Raw genomic sequence first — 13,885 nt, forward strand, 5'->3', positions numbered from 1 at the left:
GGTTCCCTGGTTGGGGACAATTAGCATGCAGCACCTCCTGCCTCAGTCCAGGGAGGGGAGAAACCTGCCCTTTATAAACTGGATCTGCGGCGGGGTTAGAGAGAGAAGTTCCAGACAAGTTCCAGTGAAGTTGCAGATAGGGACAGGTCAGCAGCAGGCTGAGGAGTCCCTGTAGGCAGAGGAGGAACACAAGGCCAGGAGGGGAGCTAGCAGAGTTCGTCCTGGCTAGAGACTTACAAAGCAGGACACTGGAGTCCGAGGCTGTGAGGGTTATAAGCCCAGCAGCAGAAAACCACCATGCAGGGGACTTCAAGTCCTCTGGCCCAAGGAAGCCCGGAGGCTCAGCCACACGAGAGGGACCACTACTGCCCCGGAGGGGTGAGAAGTACGGAAGGCCCGAGTCGCCAGTCATACGGGTGAGAACAACATGGTACACTCAGAGATGTGGGCAACCACCACACTACAGCGGGATAGCCAAGAAAGAGTGAAGTGAGCACGGTAGGCCTACAAACTCCCCCTGACCAGCGGGATTTCCCAGCTGCTCTCAGACTGACCAGGCCTCCATTGTTAACCGGAACTCCGGACGGGTCCCTTAATACCACCAACAGTAAAGACCCTGAATTGCATGACAGACTCCGTGTGGTTACTGCTGCTCCTGCGCACCATCACCACCAACATCCCTATTCACTGCCCTGAGGCTATACTCCTCCCGTGGGGAGTTATACTACCCTCGGCTGCACCCAGAATACCAGCCTCAGTGGTCTGCCCTGCAGCGGCGGTTCACTCTGACCGCAATACACGGGTGGCGTAGTCGGACATTCAGCATTTAGACCGCCCTGAGCCACGGGACCGGGTCCACGCCACGCAAGGACTACAACCCCCAGCATCCACAAAAGGTCCGGTTCCGGGTATCCCCACACACACACGGCCAAGGGGGCGCGTCAACTTTTGGCGTAGTCGGCAGGATTTCGTGCCCGCCACCAACGGGTACTGCGTGCCTGAAGAAAGACTGTAATACTTACCTTGGTGGAGTTTCCCGCCATCCGCAGCCATTTCCCGCAATCCGTAGCCATTTTCCCGCCATCGGGCGCCATCTTTGGGACGCCGCGCGGGAAGAAGAGGGGCGTGGATGACGAAATCGCGCGAGAACTGGAGCCCCGCCTTACGCACGGACGCTGCGCAAGGTCCTGAAAGGAGCCGAGCGGACGCTGACGTCACCAGGACGCGACGCAAGGTCCTCAACCCCGATGGTCGCCTGCGGAGCCGCGACCTACAGAAGAAAAGCAACGGAAGGTAGGCCACGGTTGACTAGGGGGGAAGAAGATATCGGAAGCGGAGGGAACTGCCACCGCCAGCGCGGCCGCTGCCGCAGTAATGCAGTTCACGATGCCTTATATCCCCGGAGCGGCCTGGTTGCCCCAGTACTCAGGGGAGTCGCATACCCTGAGCGACTTTAAAGAGAGACTGTATAGCCTATTCAAAGTGTACCCCCTGACGGAGGAACAAAAAGTAAGCATACTGATAGGCCAGTTAACCGGCGCGGCCCAAAGAGAAGTAAAGTCCTGGTCAGTCAGGGACAAGGGGACCGTGAAGGAGATTTTAGCCTGTCTAAAGGACACTTTTGATACCCGCACCTCAGCAGAGATCAAAATGAGATTTTATGGGTGCAAGCAGTGGGCCCAAGACAGTATAAGAGACTATGCTTTGAATTTGCAAGAGGCCCTGAGAGCCATTAAGCAGGCAGACCCTGAAAGTGTGCGGAATGCAGATAAACTGCTGACTGAACAATTCATTGAGGGTCTGCTGTCCAGCGCCCACCGAACCCAGTTACTCCTAATGGCCCTGTAGAACCCTGAGTTAGACTTTGCACAGTTTAAGGACAGAGCCATCCGGGTACTCAGAGAACCTGCACCCGGCGGCGTTGCGGCCTCCAGGCGCCCTGCTATTACTTATTACCAGGAGGCAGCGCCCCAGTCTATAGAACCTGCAGGAGCCAATGCACAGACTACGAATAGTACCCCGTCTACAGACCTGCACCATCAGGTCCAAGAACTGACCAAAAGCGTTGCCGCACTAACCAGGACTGTGAAGTCGTTACAGGTATCCTCTCCAGAAAAGATCCAGCTGGCTACCAGTCCGGAGGACGTCCCGTGGCGCCGACAGAAGAGGATCCCACCGTCCAGAGGGAAGCCAACGGACCGCTACAACCAGGACGGACAACCCATCTGCCGCCGCTGCAGCCAGCCAGGACATATTGCGAGGTACTGTAATTTAAACGAGCCCAACCTGGGGCAGAGGGCCAACCCCCAGGCGTAAGATCATCAGGCCCGTCAAACTGGCGTGACAAGTACAGTGGTGGCCAAAAGTATTGACACCCCTGCAATTCTGTCAGATAATACTCAGTTTCTTCCTGAAAATGATTGCAATCACAAAGTCTTTGGTATTATTATCTTCATTTAATTTGCTTGCAAGGAAAAAACACAAAAGAGAATGAAGCAAAAATCAAATCATTGATCATTTCACACAAAACTCCAAAAATGGGCCAGACAAAAGTATTGGCACCCTCAGCCTAATACTTTGTTGCACAACCTTTAGCCAAAATAACTGCGAACAACTGCTTCCGGTAACCATCAATGAGTTTCTTACAATGCTCTGCTGGAATTGTAGACGATTCTTCTTTGGCAAACTGCTCCAGGTCCCTGATATTTGAAGGGTGCCTTCTCCAAACTGCCATTTTGAGATCTCTCCACAGGTGTTCTATGGGACTCAGGTCTGGACTCATTGCTGGCCACCTTAGAAGTCTCCAGTGCCTTCTCTCAAACCATTTTATAGTGCTTTTGGAAGTGTGTTTTGGGTCATTGTCCTGCTGGAAGACCCATGACCTCTGAGGGAGACCCAGCTTTCTCACACTACATTATGCTGCAAAATTTGTTGGCAGTCTTCAGACTTCATAATGCCATGCACACGTCAAGCAATCCAGTGCCAGAGGCAGCAAAGCAACCCCAAAACATCATGGAACCTCCGCCATGTTTGACTGTAGGGACCATGTTCTTTACTTTGAATGCCTCTTTTTTTTCCCTGTACACTCTATGTTGATGCTTTTTCCCAAAAAGCTCTACTTTTGTCTCATCTGACCAGAGAACATTCTTCCAAAACGTTTTAGGCTTTCTCAGGTAAGTTTTGGAAAACTCCAGCCTGGCTTTTTTACGTCTCGGGGTAAGAAGTGGAGTCTTCCTGGGTATCCTACCATACAGTCCCTTTTCATTCAGACGTCGACGGATAGTACGGGTTGACACTGTTGTACCCTCGGACTGCAGGGCAGCATGAACTTGTTTGGATGTTAGTCGAGGTTCTTTATCCACCATCCGCACAATCATGCGTTGAAATCTCTCGTCAATTTTTCTTTTCCGTCCACATCTAGGGAGGTTAGCCACAGTGTCATGGGCTTTAAACTTCTTGATGACACTGCGCACGGAAGACACAGGAACATTCAGGTCTTTGGAGATGGACTTGTAGCCTTGAGATTGCTCATGCTCCCTCACAATTTGGTTTCTCAAGTCCTCAGACAGTTCTTTGGTCTTCTTTCTTTTCTCCATGCTCAATGTGGTACACACAAGGACACAGGACAGAGGTTAAATCAACTTTAATCCATGTTAACTGGCTGCAAGTGTGATTTAGTTATTGCCAACACCTGTTAGGTGCCACAGGTAAGTTACAGGTGCTGTTAATTACACGAATTAGAGAAGCATCACATGATTTTTCAAACAATGCCAATACTTTTGTCCACCCTCTTTTTTAGGTTTGGTGTGGAATTATATCCAATTTTGCTTTAGGACAATTATTTTTGTGTTTTTTCATTGAAGACAAATTAAATGAAGATAATAATACCAAAGAATTTGTGATTGCAATCATTTTCAGGAAGAAACTGAGTATTATCTGACAGAATTGCAGGGGTGCCAATACTTTTGGCCACCACTGTAGGTTCCACACTTATTGCAGAGCATGAAACTAAGCCTTGAATGTCCCTAGAGCTTGGCCCTAGAATGGGAGGGGACAGGGGGCGCACTAGTCAAGCCCCACTACAAACTAAAGACAACAAGGTAGACAAAGAAAGGGGATACACTTAGCTAGAGCAGACACCAGAGAGATAACGCCAACTGTCCTCCAAGGGCACCAGAGAAGAAACTAGCCAACTGCTAGTGCTCCAAGCCAACACAGCGGTACATAGAACTATCACTGCCACCTGTCTGGAGAAACTGAGAGTTTTTAACTACCAAGCAAGGGTGTTTCAATAAGCTGCAGAAGATGGAGGTAGCTACTGGGTCCTAAAGGAAGACGGATAACAATACTAAAGAGATGAGAGGATCAAGAAGGTGTCTGCAATGCCAATCTCAGTGACCTTCTGCAGCAGGCTCCAGAGCGACTGTCTGTCATACCTGACAGACCCATGACAGTACCCCCCCCCCCTTCTATGAGTGGCCTCCAGACACTCAGGACCAGGTTTCTCAGGATAAGAGGTGTGGAACGAACGAACCAGCCTGGGGGCATTCACCTCTGATATCGAAACCCACATCCTTTCCTCTGGACCATAACCCTTCCAGTGCACCAAGTACTGTAGGGAACGACGCTGGAGGAGAGAATCTACAATCCTTCGAAATCTCAAACTCCAAATTACCATCACCCATGATTGGGGGTGGCGGCAGGGGAGAGGACTCAAGAGGTCTTACATACTTCTTGAGCAGCAACCTGTGAAACACATTATGGATCTTAAGGGCCTGAGATAGCTCAAGATGAAGCACTGCTGAGTTAATGATGGCGGTTATTTTATAGGGACCAATAAACCTAGGTCACAGCTTCCAGGAAGGAACCTTCAGCTTGATATTCCTGGTAGACAACCACACAAAGTCATTCACACTTAAGTCCGGACCTGTCAAGCGTTTCCTGTCAACCATACGTTTGTACCTGTCTCCTATGACCTTCAAATTACTCAGAACCCCTCACCACACAGAGCAGAGCGATGAAGCAAAACGTTCCTCTTCCGGAACTCCCGAAGCCCCTCCCCCACTAAAAGTACCAAACTGTGGATGGAAACCGTATGCACCAAAGAACGGTGACCTGCCGGTAGATTCTTGCGATGATTATTAATAGCAAATTCTGCCAACGGTAAGGAAGATGCCCAACTTCCTGGTTTTCTGAGACAAAACACATGAGGTAAGTCTCTAAGTTCTGATTAATGGGCTCAGTCTGTCCATTCGACTGAGGATGGAAGGCAGAGGAAAAGGACAGCTGCACCCCCAGTCGAGAACAGAAAGCTTTCCAGAACTTAGAAACAAACTAGGTCCCCCGATCTGACACCACATCAGAGGGAACCGCGTGAAGCTTCACGATCTCATTTGTAAATACCTGAGCAAGAGTCTTGGCATTCGGAACTGCCGGTAATGCGACAAAGTGAACCATTTTACTGAACCTATCTACAACCACCAAAACCACAGTCTTGCCTGTAGATACCGGTAGGTCAGTAATAAAATCCATGGACAAGTGTGTCCATGACCTGCTAAGAAAAGGTAGTGGAAGAAGAGTACCAGACGGACGGGTATGCAATACTTTAGAACGCGTGCAAATTCTACAAGCAGACACATGTTCAACCACATCCGGATACAACTCTGGCCACCAAAAACAACGAGAAAAGATGGATGATCAGCAAGCACAGAGCTGTGATGTTCCCTAATTACTTTGCGGCGCAGATAAGATGGTACAAATGAACTCCCCGAAGGGCAGGAGGCATGGGCGTCCCCCTGAGCCTCCAACACCTCACCCTCCAGTTCAGGGTACAATGCCGAAATGACTACCCCCTTCTGCAAAATCGGGGCAGGGTTCTCATGGTCACCAGCACCAGGGAAGCTCCAGGACAAAGCATCAGACTTGATGTTTTTGACCTCTGGACGGAAAGTGACAACAAAATTGAACCTAATAAAAAACAGGGACCATCTGGCTTGCCTAGGGTTGAGACGTTTAGCCGATTGGAGATATGACAAGTTCTTATGGTCTGTAATAACAGTAATAGGATGGACAGCCCCCTCCAACCAATGTCGCCATTCTTCGAACGCCAATTTGATCACCAAAAGTTCCCTATTACCCACATCATAATTTCTCTCAGCTGAAGATAATATCTTGGAAAAGAAAGTGAATGGACGCCATTTACCAAAGGACGGACCCTGAGATAACACAGCCCCAACCCACACCTCCGACGCATCAACTTCCACAATAAAAGATTGAGAAACAGCGGGTTGACTGAGTATAGGTGCAGCGGCAAAACAACTCTTTAGGGAGGAAAAAGCCTGCAGGGCGGCATCCGACCATTTATTAAAATCAGACCCCTTCCTTGTCATGTCAGTGAGGGGTTTCACAATTACTGAGTAATTTTGGATAAATTTCCGGTAAAAATTAGTAAAACCCAGAAAACGCTGTAAAGCCTTCAGGTTCTCGGGACGGTCCTAATCAAGGACAGCACGGATCTTCTCCAGATCCATCCGAAAACCCGAAAATGACAACAGGTACCCCAAAAACTGTACCTCCTGGATGGTGAAAACACATTTTTCTAGTTTGGCATATAGTTTGTTATCCCTTAATATCTGAAGCACCTGTTTAACATGCCCCCGATGTGTCTCAAAATCAGGTGAGTAAATCAAAATATCATCCAGATAGACCACCACAAACCTGCCCACCAAATGATGGAAAACATAATTTATGAAATGCTGGAACACCGCAGGTGCATTGGTCAGACCGAAAGGCATAACCAGAGTCTCAAAATGCCCCTCAGGGGTATTGAACGCTGTTTTCCATTCATCCCCTTCTCTTATTCTAACCAGATTGTAGGCTCCCCTTACATCCAACTTGGAGAACACTGTAGCTCCCACAACCTGGTTGAACAAATCTGGAATCAGAGGAAGAGGTTATGGAGCTCGGATGGTAATTTGATTCAATTCCCGGAAATCTAAACAGGGACGGAGACCGCCATCTTTCTTCACGAAGAAGAAGCCTGCCGTCACGGGCGAAGATGAGGGTCTGATATGTCCCTTCTCCAGACTTTCCTTCATGAAATCCTTCATGGCTAGTCTCTCAGGGCCATAAAGATTATATAGTCTGGACTTAGGTAGTTTAGCTCCAGGCATCAGGTTAATAGGACAGTCATATGCACGATGAGGAGGCAAATCCTGACACCTCAGAAAAAACGTCCTCAAAAACAGACAAAAACACAGTTAAGGACTCTGTAGAGACTGCAGAAAGGGACATGTTTAAATAGTTCTCATGGCAGTAATCTCCCGATTCAATGATCTCTCTGGATTGGCAATCCATTTTTGGATTATGTTTTACCAACCAGGGTAGACCCAGTACAATTGGAGTGGGAAGATTGTCCAGGACATAACAAGGAATTATCTCACAATGAACATGCTCCACCCTCAATCTTACATTATGTACAATGTGAGTTAGAGCTTTCTGTGCAAGTGGCGCTGAGTTGATGGCAAAAATAGGAATGGGCTTAGCTAAAGTACAGCAAACAAGCCCATGAGTTCTCACAAACTCAGCATCAACCATGCCAACTCCAGCTCCACTGTCTACAAAAACAGACATTTTCTCAGTCCTACTCTCGAGCACCACCTCTGCTGTCAGGATAAACCAAGAACTACAGGTTAATAACAAACACACCCCTTGATTATCCAACTCCAGGCTACCAAGGGTTAATTGAGTTTTATTTTGCTTAGGAATCTAGGGACAGGCCCCAATAAAATGTCCCTTTTTTCCACAAAAAAACCCACATGCCTTTCTTTTTGCGGATCTCAGGGGAAACGTACGATGCAGAGGCACCCCCTAACTACATGGGTTCTTCCACTTCCACCAGTACTGGTTCATCCCTAGACTGCACCATCGGCAAATGGGCATTACCCCGAAAAGAGGGCTCCGGAGAAGGTGGTCTCACCCACCTACCCAAAGGCGTCTATCAACACGAATTGCCAATGACATGGCAGCCTCCAAGGACTCTGGGGTTTCATACACTGCCAAGGCATCTTTAAACCTTTGAGTAAGGCCCTGGCAAAATTGGCTTCTCAGAGCGGAATTCGGAGCTATACGTCTCCACTGACTAATACCCCTGCTGAAGACGATGCAGAGTAGAAGAGAACACTATCAGGGATCAGACTACTTCTGAACAAATGGTTGAGGGTAGTGGAAGCCCAAACACTAACACTGAGCAGATACAATCAAGCCCAAATACTGAATCAAGATGTTCAACAAGATGAAACAAAGCTAAATCACCTGTATGTCTTTCATACAAAATAAACACAGTCAGAGTGTATGAACTCACATCTTGGGAAGACATATCTAAGCACGTAGAAGCCAATAAATGAATAAAGGCTGCAGAGGAAGAAATTAAATCCATAAATGACAACCAAGAATGTCTGGCACTCGCACAGATGGAAAGTGTTAACCCAAGAACTAAGTATATTGATATGAAAGTTGCATTGTCTGAGGGATCTTTAAGAACACGGACTTCTGGACTTCCAGTACTGCAGTGCCCACCTGAGAAATTCACTGCAGATATGTTTACAAAGTCGTTACCTGCAGAAAAAGAGAGATGTTCTGAGATGATGAAGAGGTTGGGTCTAATGGACTTAGCTCTGGATATTGAGAAGGTGTGTTGGTGTATACAGCAGCTGCAGGCTTATGCTTGATGGACTATGTTAAGCAGAGAGTAAATGGCGCTGTGTAAACTGTTATAGTTTGTTGATATATGTGTAGTTCCTCTCTAGAATCTACTGAATCACCTTATTGGTTTGTCATTATTCTATTTAAAGTGAATTCGTCACCAGATTTTTCTAACCCATCTAATTTAGGGGCAAAAATCCTGATTCCAGTGGTATATAATTTACTGGGCTGCTTGAGCAGATTTGATAAAATCAGTGTTTTATCTGCTGAAGATCTACAATTTCTCTGAATGCTGAGCTTTTATATATCCCCGCCCACTGATTGACGGCTTTCTGTGTACAATGTGCATAGACAGAAAGCTGCCAATCAGTGGTGAGGAGGAGTTATACAGAGCTCATGAATATGGAGGATTACAAGGCATCAGGTTTACTTCTCCTCTAGTGATAATCTCCTGCTGATAAAACATTGATTTTATCAAAACTTTAGCAAGCAGCCCAGCAAGTGACATATCGCTGGAATCAGGGTCTCTCCTAATCCCTTCAAAAAGAAAGTGAACAGGTCCTGATAATATAACAGGAAAAAATAGAGATTAATTTAAAGCCACATAAGCTCAGGGAAAGATATATTGTAAAAGGAATGTGTCAAAGAATGACATACTGTTCAGGTTTTTATGTTAAACATACTATATTTTTTAAACATTTTTGCTATTGTTTTTTTTTCTTTAAATCATGATCTGCTTTTAAAAAAAGTAGAAATCTTGCATTTTTCACACTGGGGCTATTCTAGACTCACACGTCCTGTTCTTTTAAGAAATTCACAATGACAATGACCCCAAGCACACCTCCAGGCTGTGTAAGGGCTATTTGACCTAGAAGGAGAGTGATGGGGTGCTACGCCAGGTGACCTGGCCTCCACAGTCACCAGACCTGAACCCAATCGAGATGGTTTGGGGTGAGCTGGACCACAAAGTGAAGGCAAAAGGGCCAACAAGTGCTAAGCATCTCTGGGAACTCCTTCAAGATTGTTGGAAGACCATTTCCGGTGACTACCTCTTGAAGCTCATCAAGAGAATGCCAAGAGTGTGCAAAGCAGTCATCAAAGCAAAAGGTGGCTACTTTGAAGAACCTAGAATATAAGACATATTTTCAGTAGTTTCACACTTTTTTGTTAAGTATATAATTCCACATGTGTTAATTCATAGTTTTGATGCCTTCAGTGTGAATGTACAATTTTCATAGTCATGAAAATACAGAAAAATCTTTAAATGAGGTGTGTCCAAACTTTTGGTCTGTACTGTATGTATATTCATTTTTTCACATGGAATAAATGGCACTATAATAATATATAATAATAATAATAATAATACTCCTTCTGTTCTTCAAGAATGCCTTCACTCTGTAAGGTCTCAGCAACCTGGATTGAGGACGAAGGACACCTGCAGCAGCCTTTTCCAGTTTTATTTCCCACATGCCTGTGCTGGTGTTGTGCCCATTCTTGCACAACTTCCCAATGATGGGCACCTATATCTCTTTCTTCTTTCTATTTCAGCCCTAACATGACAATTACCTATTGTGAATGTCATTATATTATGATATTATATATATATATATATCTGCCTGTGATGATACATTTCTTTTAAGCCATTTTGCTGACTTTCTGAATACCTGTCATTGTATTCCTGCCTGTGATGATAATGAAACTTCTGAAAAATCTTCTGTAAGGAACAGGAATTTCGACACTAAAATAACCCCAGTGGTCAGTGTGAATATTGAAAGATTTCTATTTTTTTTTAATACAGATTGTAATGTAAAAAAACAAAAACATTTTTTAATTTTTTTTAATACATTTAGTACAATATGATTGACGGTCAATAAAAGATAATTTTCTAATAATACATTCCTTTCAAGCCAATTTGCTGACTTTCTGAATACCTGTCATTGTATTCCTGCCTGTGATGATAACGAGGCTTCGGAAAAATCCTCTGTAAGGAACAGGAATTTTGAGACTAAGATAACCCCCAATGGTCAGTGCGAATATTGCAAGATTTCTATTTTTTTTAATACAGTTTTTAATGTAAAAAAATAAAAACTTTTTTTAATACATTTAGCACAAAATATGATTTAAATAATCAATCATTTTCTGATAGATTCCTTTTAAGCCACTTTGCTGATTTTCTGAAAAGTGTGGCAAAGCCACATGGTCGTTCTTGATACTTAGCATGAAAAGAAAACATCTACATATTAGTAACCCGTGATGTAATTACTAAACCACAATGATTTCGAGGCAAAGTTCTAATAAAAGTGATCTCCTATGCATCGCTCCAGCCAACGTTGTGGCCTGTAATTGCTTCCTGGACCCCTATCTCCAGCACAAACACTTTGAAGAAAGCTGTGCACTAACCCCTCAGCATGATGCAATGCCAATTAGATGAAATAACATAGGGATGCGGTCGAACGTTTTGATTAATGGCCCTTACATATTCCTGTTGCTGTGAATAGTGTTTTGTTTGTAATCCAAAACACAAATACATCTGTAACGTATTCACTCCATATCCTGAGAACTGTGCACGAGGCTGTGTGCGAGCGCTGAGACTGGACAGCTGTAGGGTCTGACATCCAGCACTGATCTAGTTCGCCAGTCGAATAATTAAAGATAATCATAGACCTGATTGCTTTCATCTTGGCATAGACACAAACCCTCACCATATCCCAAGGAATCAACCAAAACTCATCCAAAGACCAACGTGCTTAGTGACGTGAGACAGAGACGCTAGGGGTCATCTGAGTTCATATAAATAATATCAAAGGGGTATTCTCATCCAACATCCTCTCCCAATATGTAGTAGGTGTAATTATAATAATATTACTTCCAATTATAAATGTAGTATAGTTCTTCTGATAAGCTGTGTCACTTACCCCATGTGCAGGGTATTGCAGTAGGTATCCATGTGAGTAGTCATAACCATGGATACCTAAGATACTGCAATGCCCTGCACATGGGGCAAGTGACATAGCTAATCAGAAGAACTATATGACATTTCTGATTGGAGGTATTTGCTGATTTTATTATTATTACTACATTACTACATATTGGGATTGGATCTTGGGGATGGGAATACCTCTTTAATTCCTTTACATAAAAAATGTTATAACTTTTTAATAAACATTGTGTTTTAATACCTTACCATTTTCATGAAATTTGTTTGCTGTCAGTGAATGAGAACTCTCTTCTGGCTCCCGTTTGTTGGTCCCGTTGGGGCTTACATCTAAACCCCTTGCAGAACGGGATCCGGACATATGCGCCGATGGGGTCATAGACTATAATGGTACCAGTAGAGTGAACGCGTTCTCTGCCATGCATCATTTTCGGGCGTGTACGCCTACTGGAGGTAGACACTCAGACATAGCAAACTGCATTTAAGGCCACGGCCCCAATATCAGTATTTAGTCAGTATTCAGTCAGTATTTTTTCTCAGGAGGGGGAGCCAAAACCAGGAGTGGGTGATAAATGCAGAATTGGTGACTTGTTTCTATTAAACCTTTTCTCTGATGGTTCCTAATCCGGTTTTGGCTTCCACTCCTGAGAAAAAATACTGACCAAATACTAGTGGGGCCGTGGCCTTAGGGTTTGTTCACACAGAGTATTTTGCCATGGATTTTGAAGCAGATCCACTTTAAAATCCACATCAAAGAGTATTTGAAGCAGTTTTCGATGTGGAGTCAAACAGCTCCATGTGCACTATAGAAGTGTTTTCCTATTAAAATCAATAGAACGCTCATTCAAAGTGTAGTTGAAGCAGTTTTCGATGATGATTTTGTAGCAGATCTGCTCCCAAACACATGTAACAAAAAAAAATATCAGAATTTTTTCAGGATTTAAAGTGGATTTGCGAGATTTTGCAAGCCTCGCTGCAGAAAAAATGAAGTGACATGTCACTTTTTTGAGTGGAGTCCACTAGGATAGGTGACAAAAGTTTGATCACTGGTGTCCCACTGCTGGAAAACCCCACTAATCTGAAGAACAGAGGTCCCAAAGTCTATTGGGTGATTGGAGCGGGAGTGAGCATGTGCGACCTGGAGTAGAGCAGTGGTCACAAATGCTCACTACCGCTCCATTCACATTGCCTTTTTCTGGAATTGTGTTAAAAGGGCCCGATCCAAGGGGCCCACATGGCTGCCTTATCAAACATTCCAGATGGTAGGACAAGGATATGAAAAAATACACCAGAATGACATGTGCCGCCACATACTGTATGTTACTAGCACTTGGTTTCTAATGAGAGGAGCTTCCTAATTAAAAGGTTCTGCTGCTCGTTCTTCCATTTCCTGACAAGATTTCAGTCCTTTCATCCAATTACTAAAAATAAACACAATCCTCCTTGCATCACCGAGTTTGGAGGAGAAGATATTTACTTACACTTCCTTTCCTGACGTAATCAGGATCTTTGTAAATGTCTCTGGCCAGACCAAAGTCGCAGATTTTTACAACATTGTTTTCAGACAATAGGATGTTCCTGGCAGCTAAGTCTCTGTGAATGCACTGCGAGGAAAAGGAAAAAGTTCATGGTATTATAATTAACGATGACATTTCTTTCTGCAGGACAGACACAATAACACAATTCACCTTCAATGGTTGCAATTCACATCACATTTTTTTTCTATTTTAAATATTTCCGTCTCTCACCAGTCATTTGGAGATACGTTGAGTCGCTGGGAAAAGTCCCGATGTACATCCATAAATATGGAGAGTGAGGCAGCACATCCAGTGAAATGAACCTTTTATTAGTATAGCCATAGTGATCCATTCACAGGTTTTTTGTGATATGGGCAGGGGCGTAAAGACCGCGGTCGAAGAGGGTGTTACCAGGCCTTTGTGCAAGAAGGAGGCCGGCAGACACCAGCGCCATTTTCATCTGAATGTGCGTCCGAGGATTGTGGCATAGAGAGCCATGTATGCTCTCTGAAATGTATTGCAGCTCTCGGCACTGCAATCGATATACACAGCAGGTGACATCGTCATGCAGGTCACTGCCATGTGCTGCCCCGACTCCCTGCACCAGCCAGGAAGGAGAAGATGCTGCACGTTGTGAGAGGAGAGAGAGGCAAATTTTTTTTTTAAATGTGTTGGAAAAGAGAGCCAGGACGGAGGATATCAGTAAAGGAAGGGGCCAAGATGGAGGACA

At 44.8% G+C, this 13,885-nt stretch overlaps 1 protein-coding gene across 2 annotated transcripts in view; it reads right to left on the reverse strand.

Annotated features, from left to right (window-relative positions):
* Window positions 1-13,885, reverse strand: part of FLT4 (fms related receptor tyrosine kinase 4) — a 338,737-nt gene that overhangs the window by 51,056 nt on the left and 273,796 nt on the right. For both annotated transcript variants that reach the window (XM_073649775.1, XM_073649774.1), the window contains exon 23: window positions 13,120-13,242. In XM_073649775.1, coding sequence (XP_073505876.1) covers window positions 13,120-13,242 — 123 coding nt within the window. The remainder of the gene's footprint in view (window positions 1-13,119; window positions 13,243-13,885) is intronic.

The sequence above is a fragment of the Phyllobates terribilis genome, unplaced genomic scaffold (assembly GCF_046119375.1).
Source record: "Phyllobates terribilis strain yellow unplaced genomic scaffold, ASM4611937v1 Scaffold_10__3_contigs__length_209671492, whole genome shotgun sequence".
Taxonomy (NCBI): Eukaryota; Metazoa; Chordata; class Amphibia; order Anura; family Dendrobatidae; genus Phyllobates; species Phyllobates terribilis.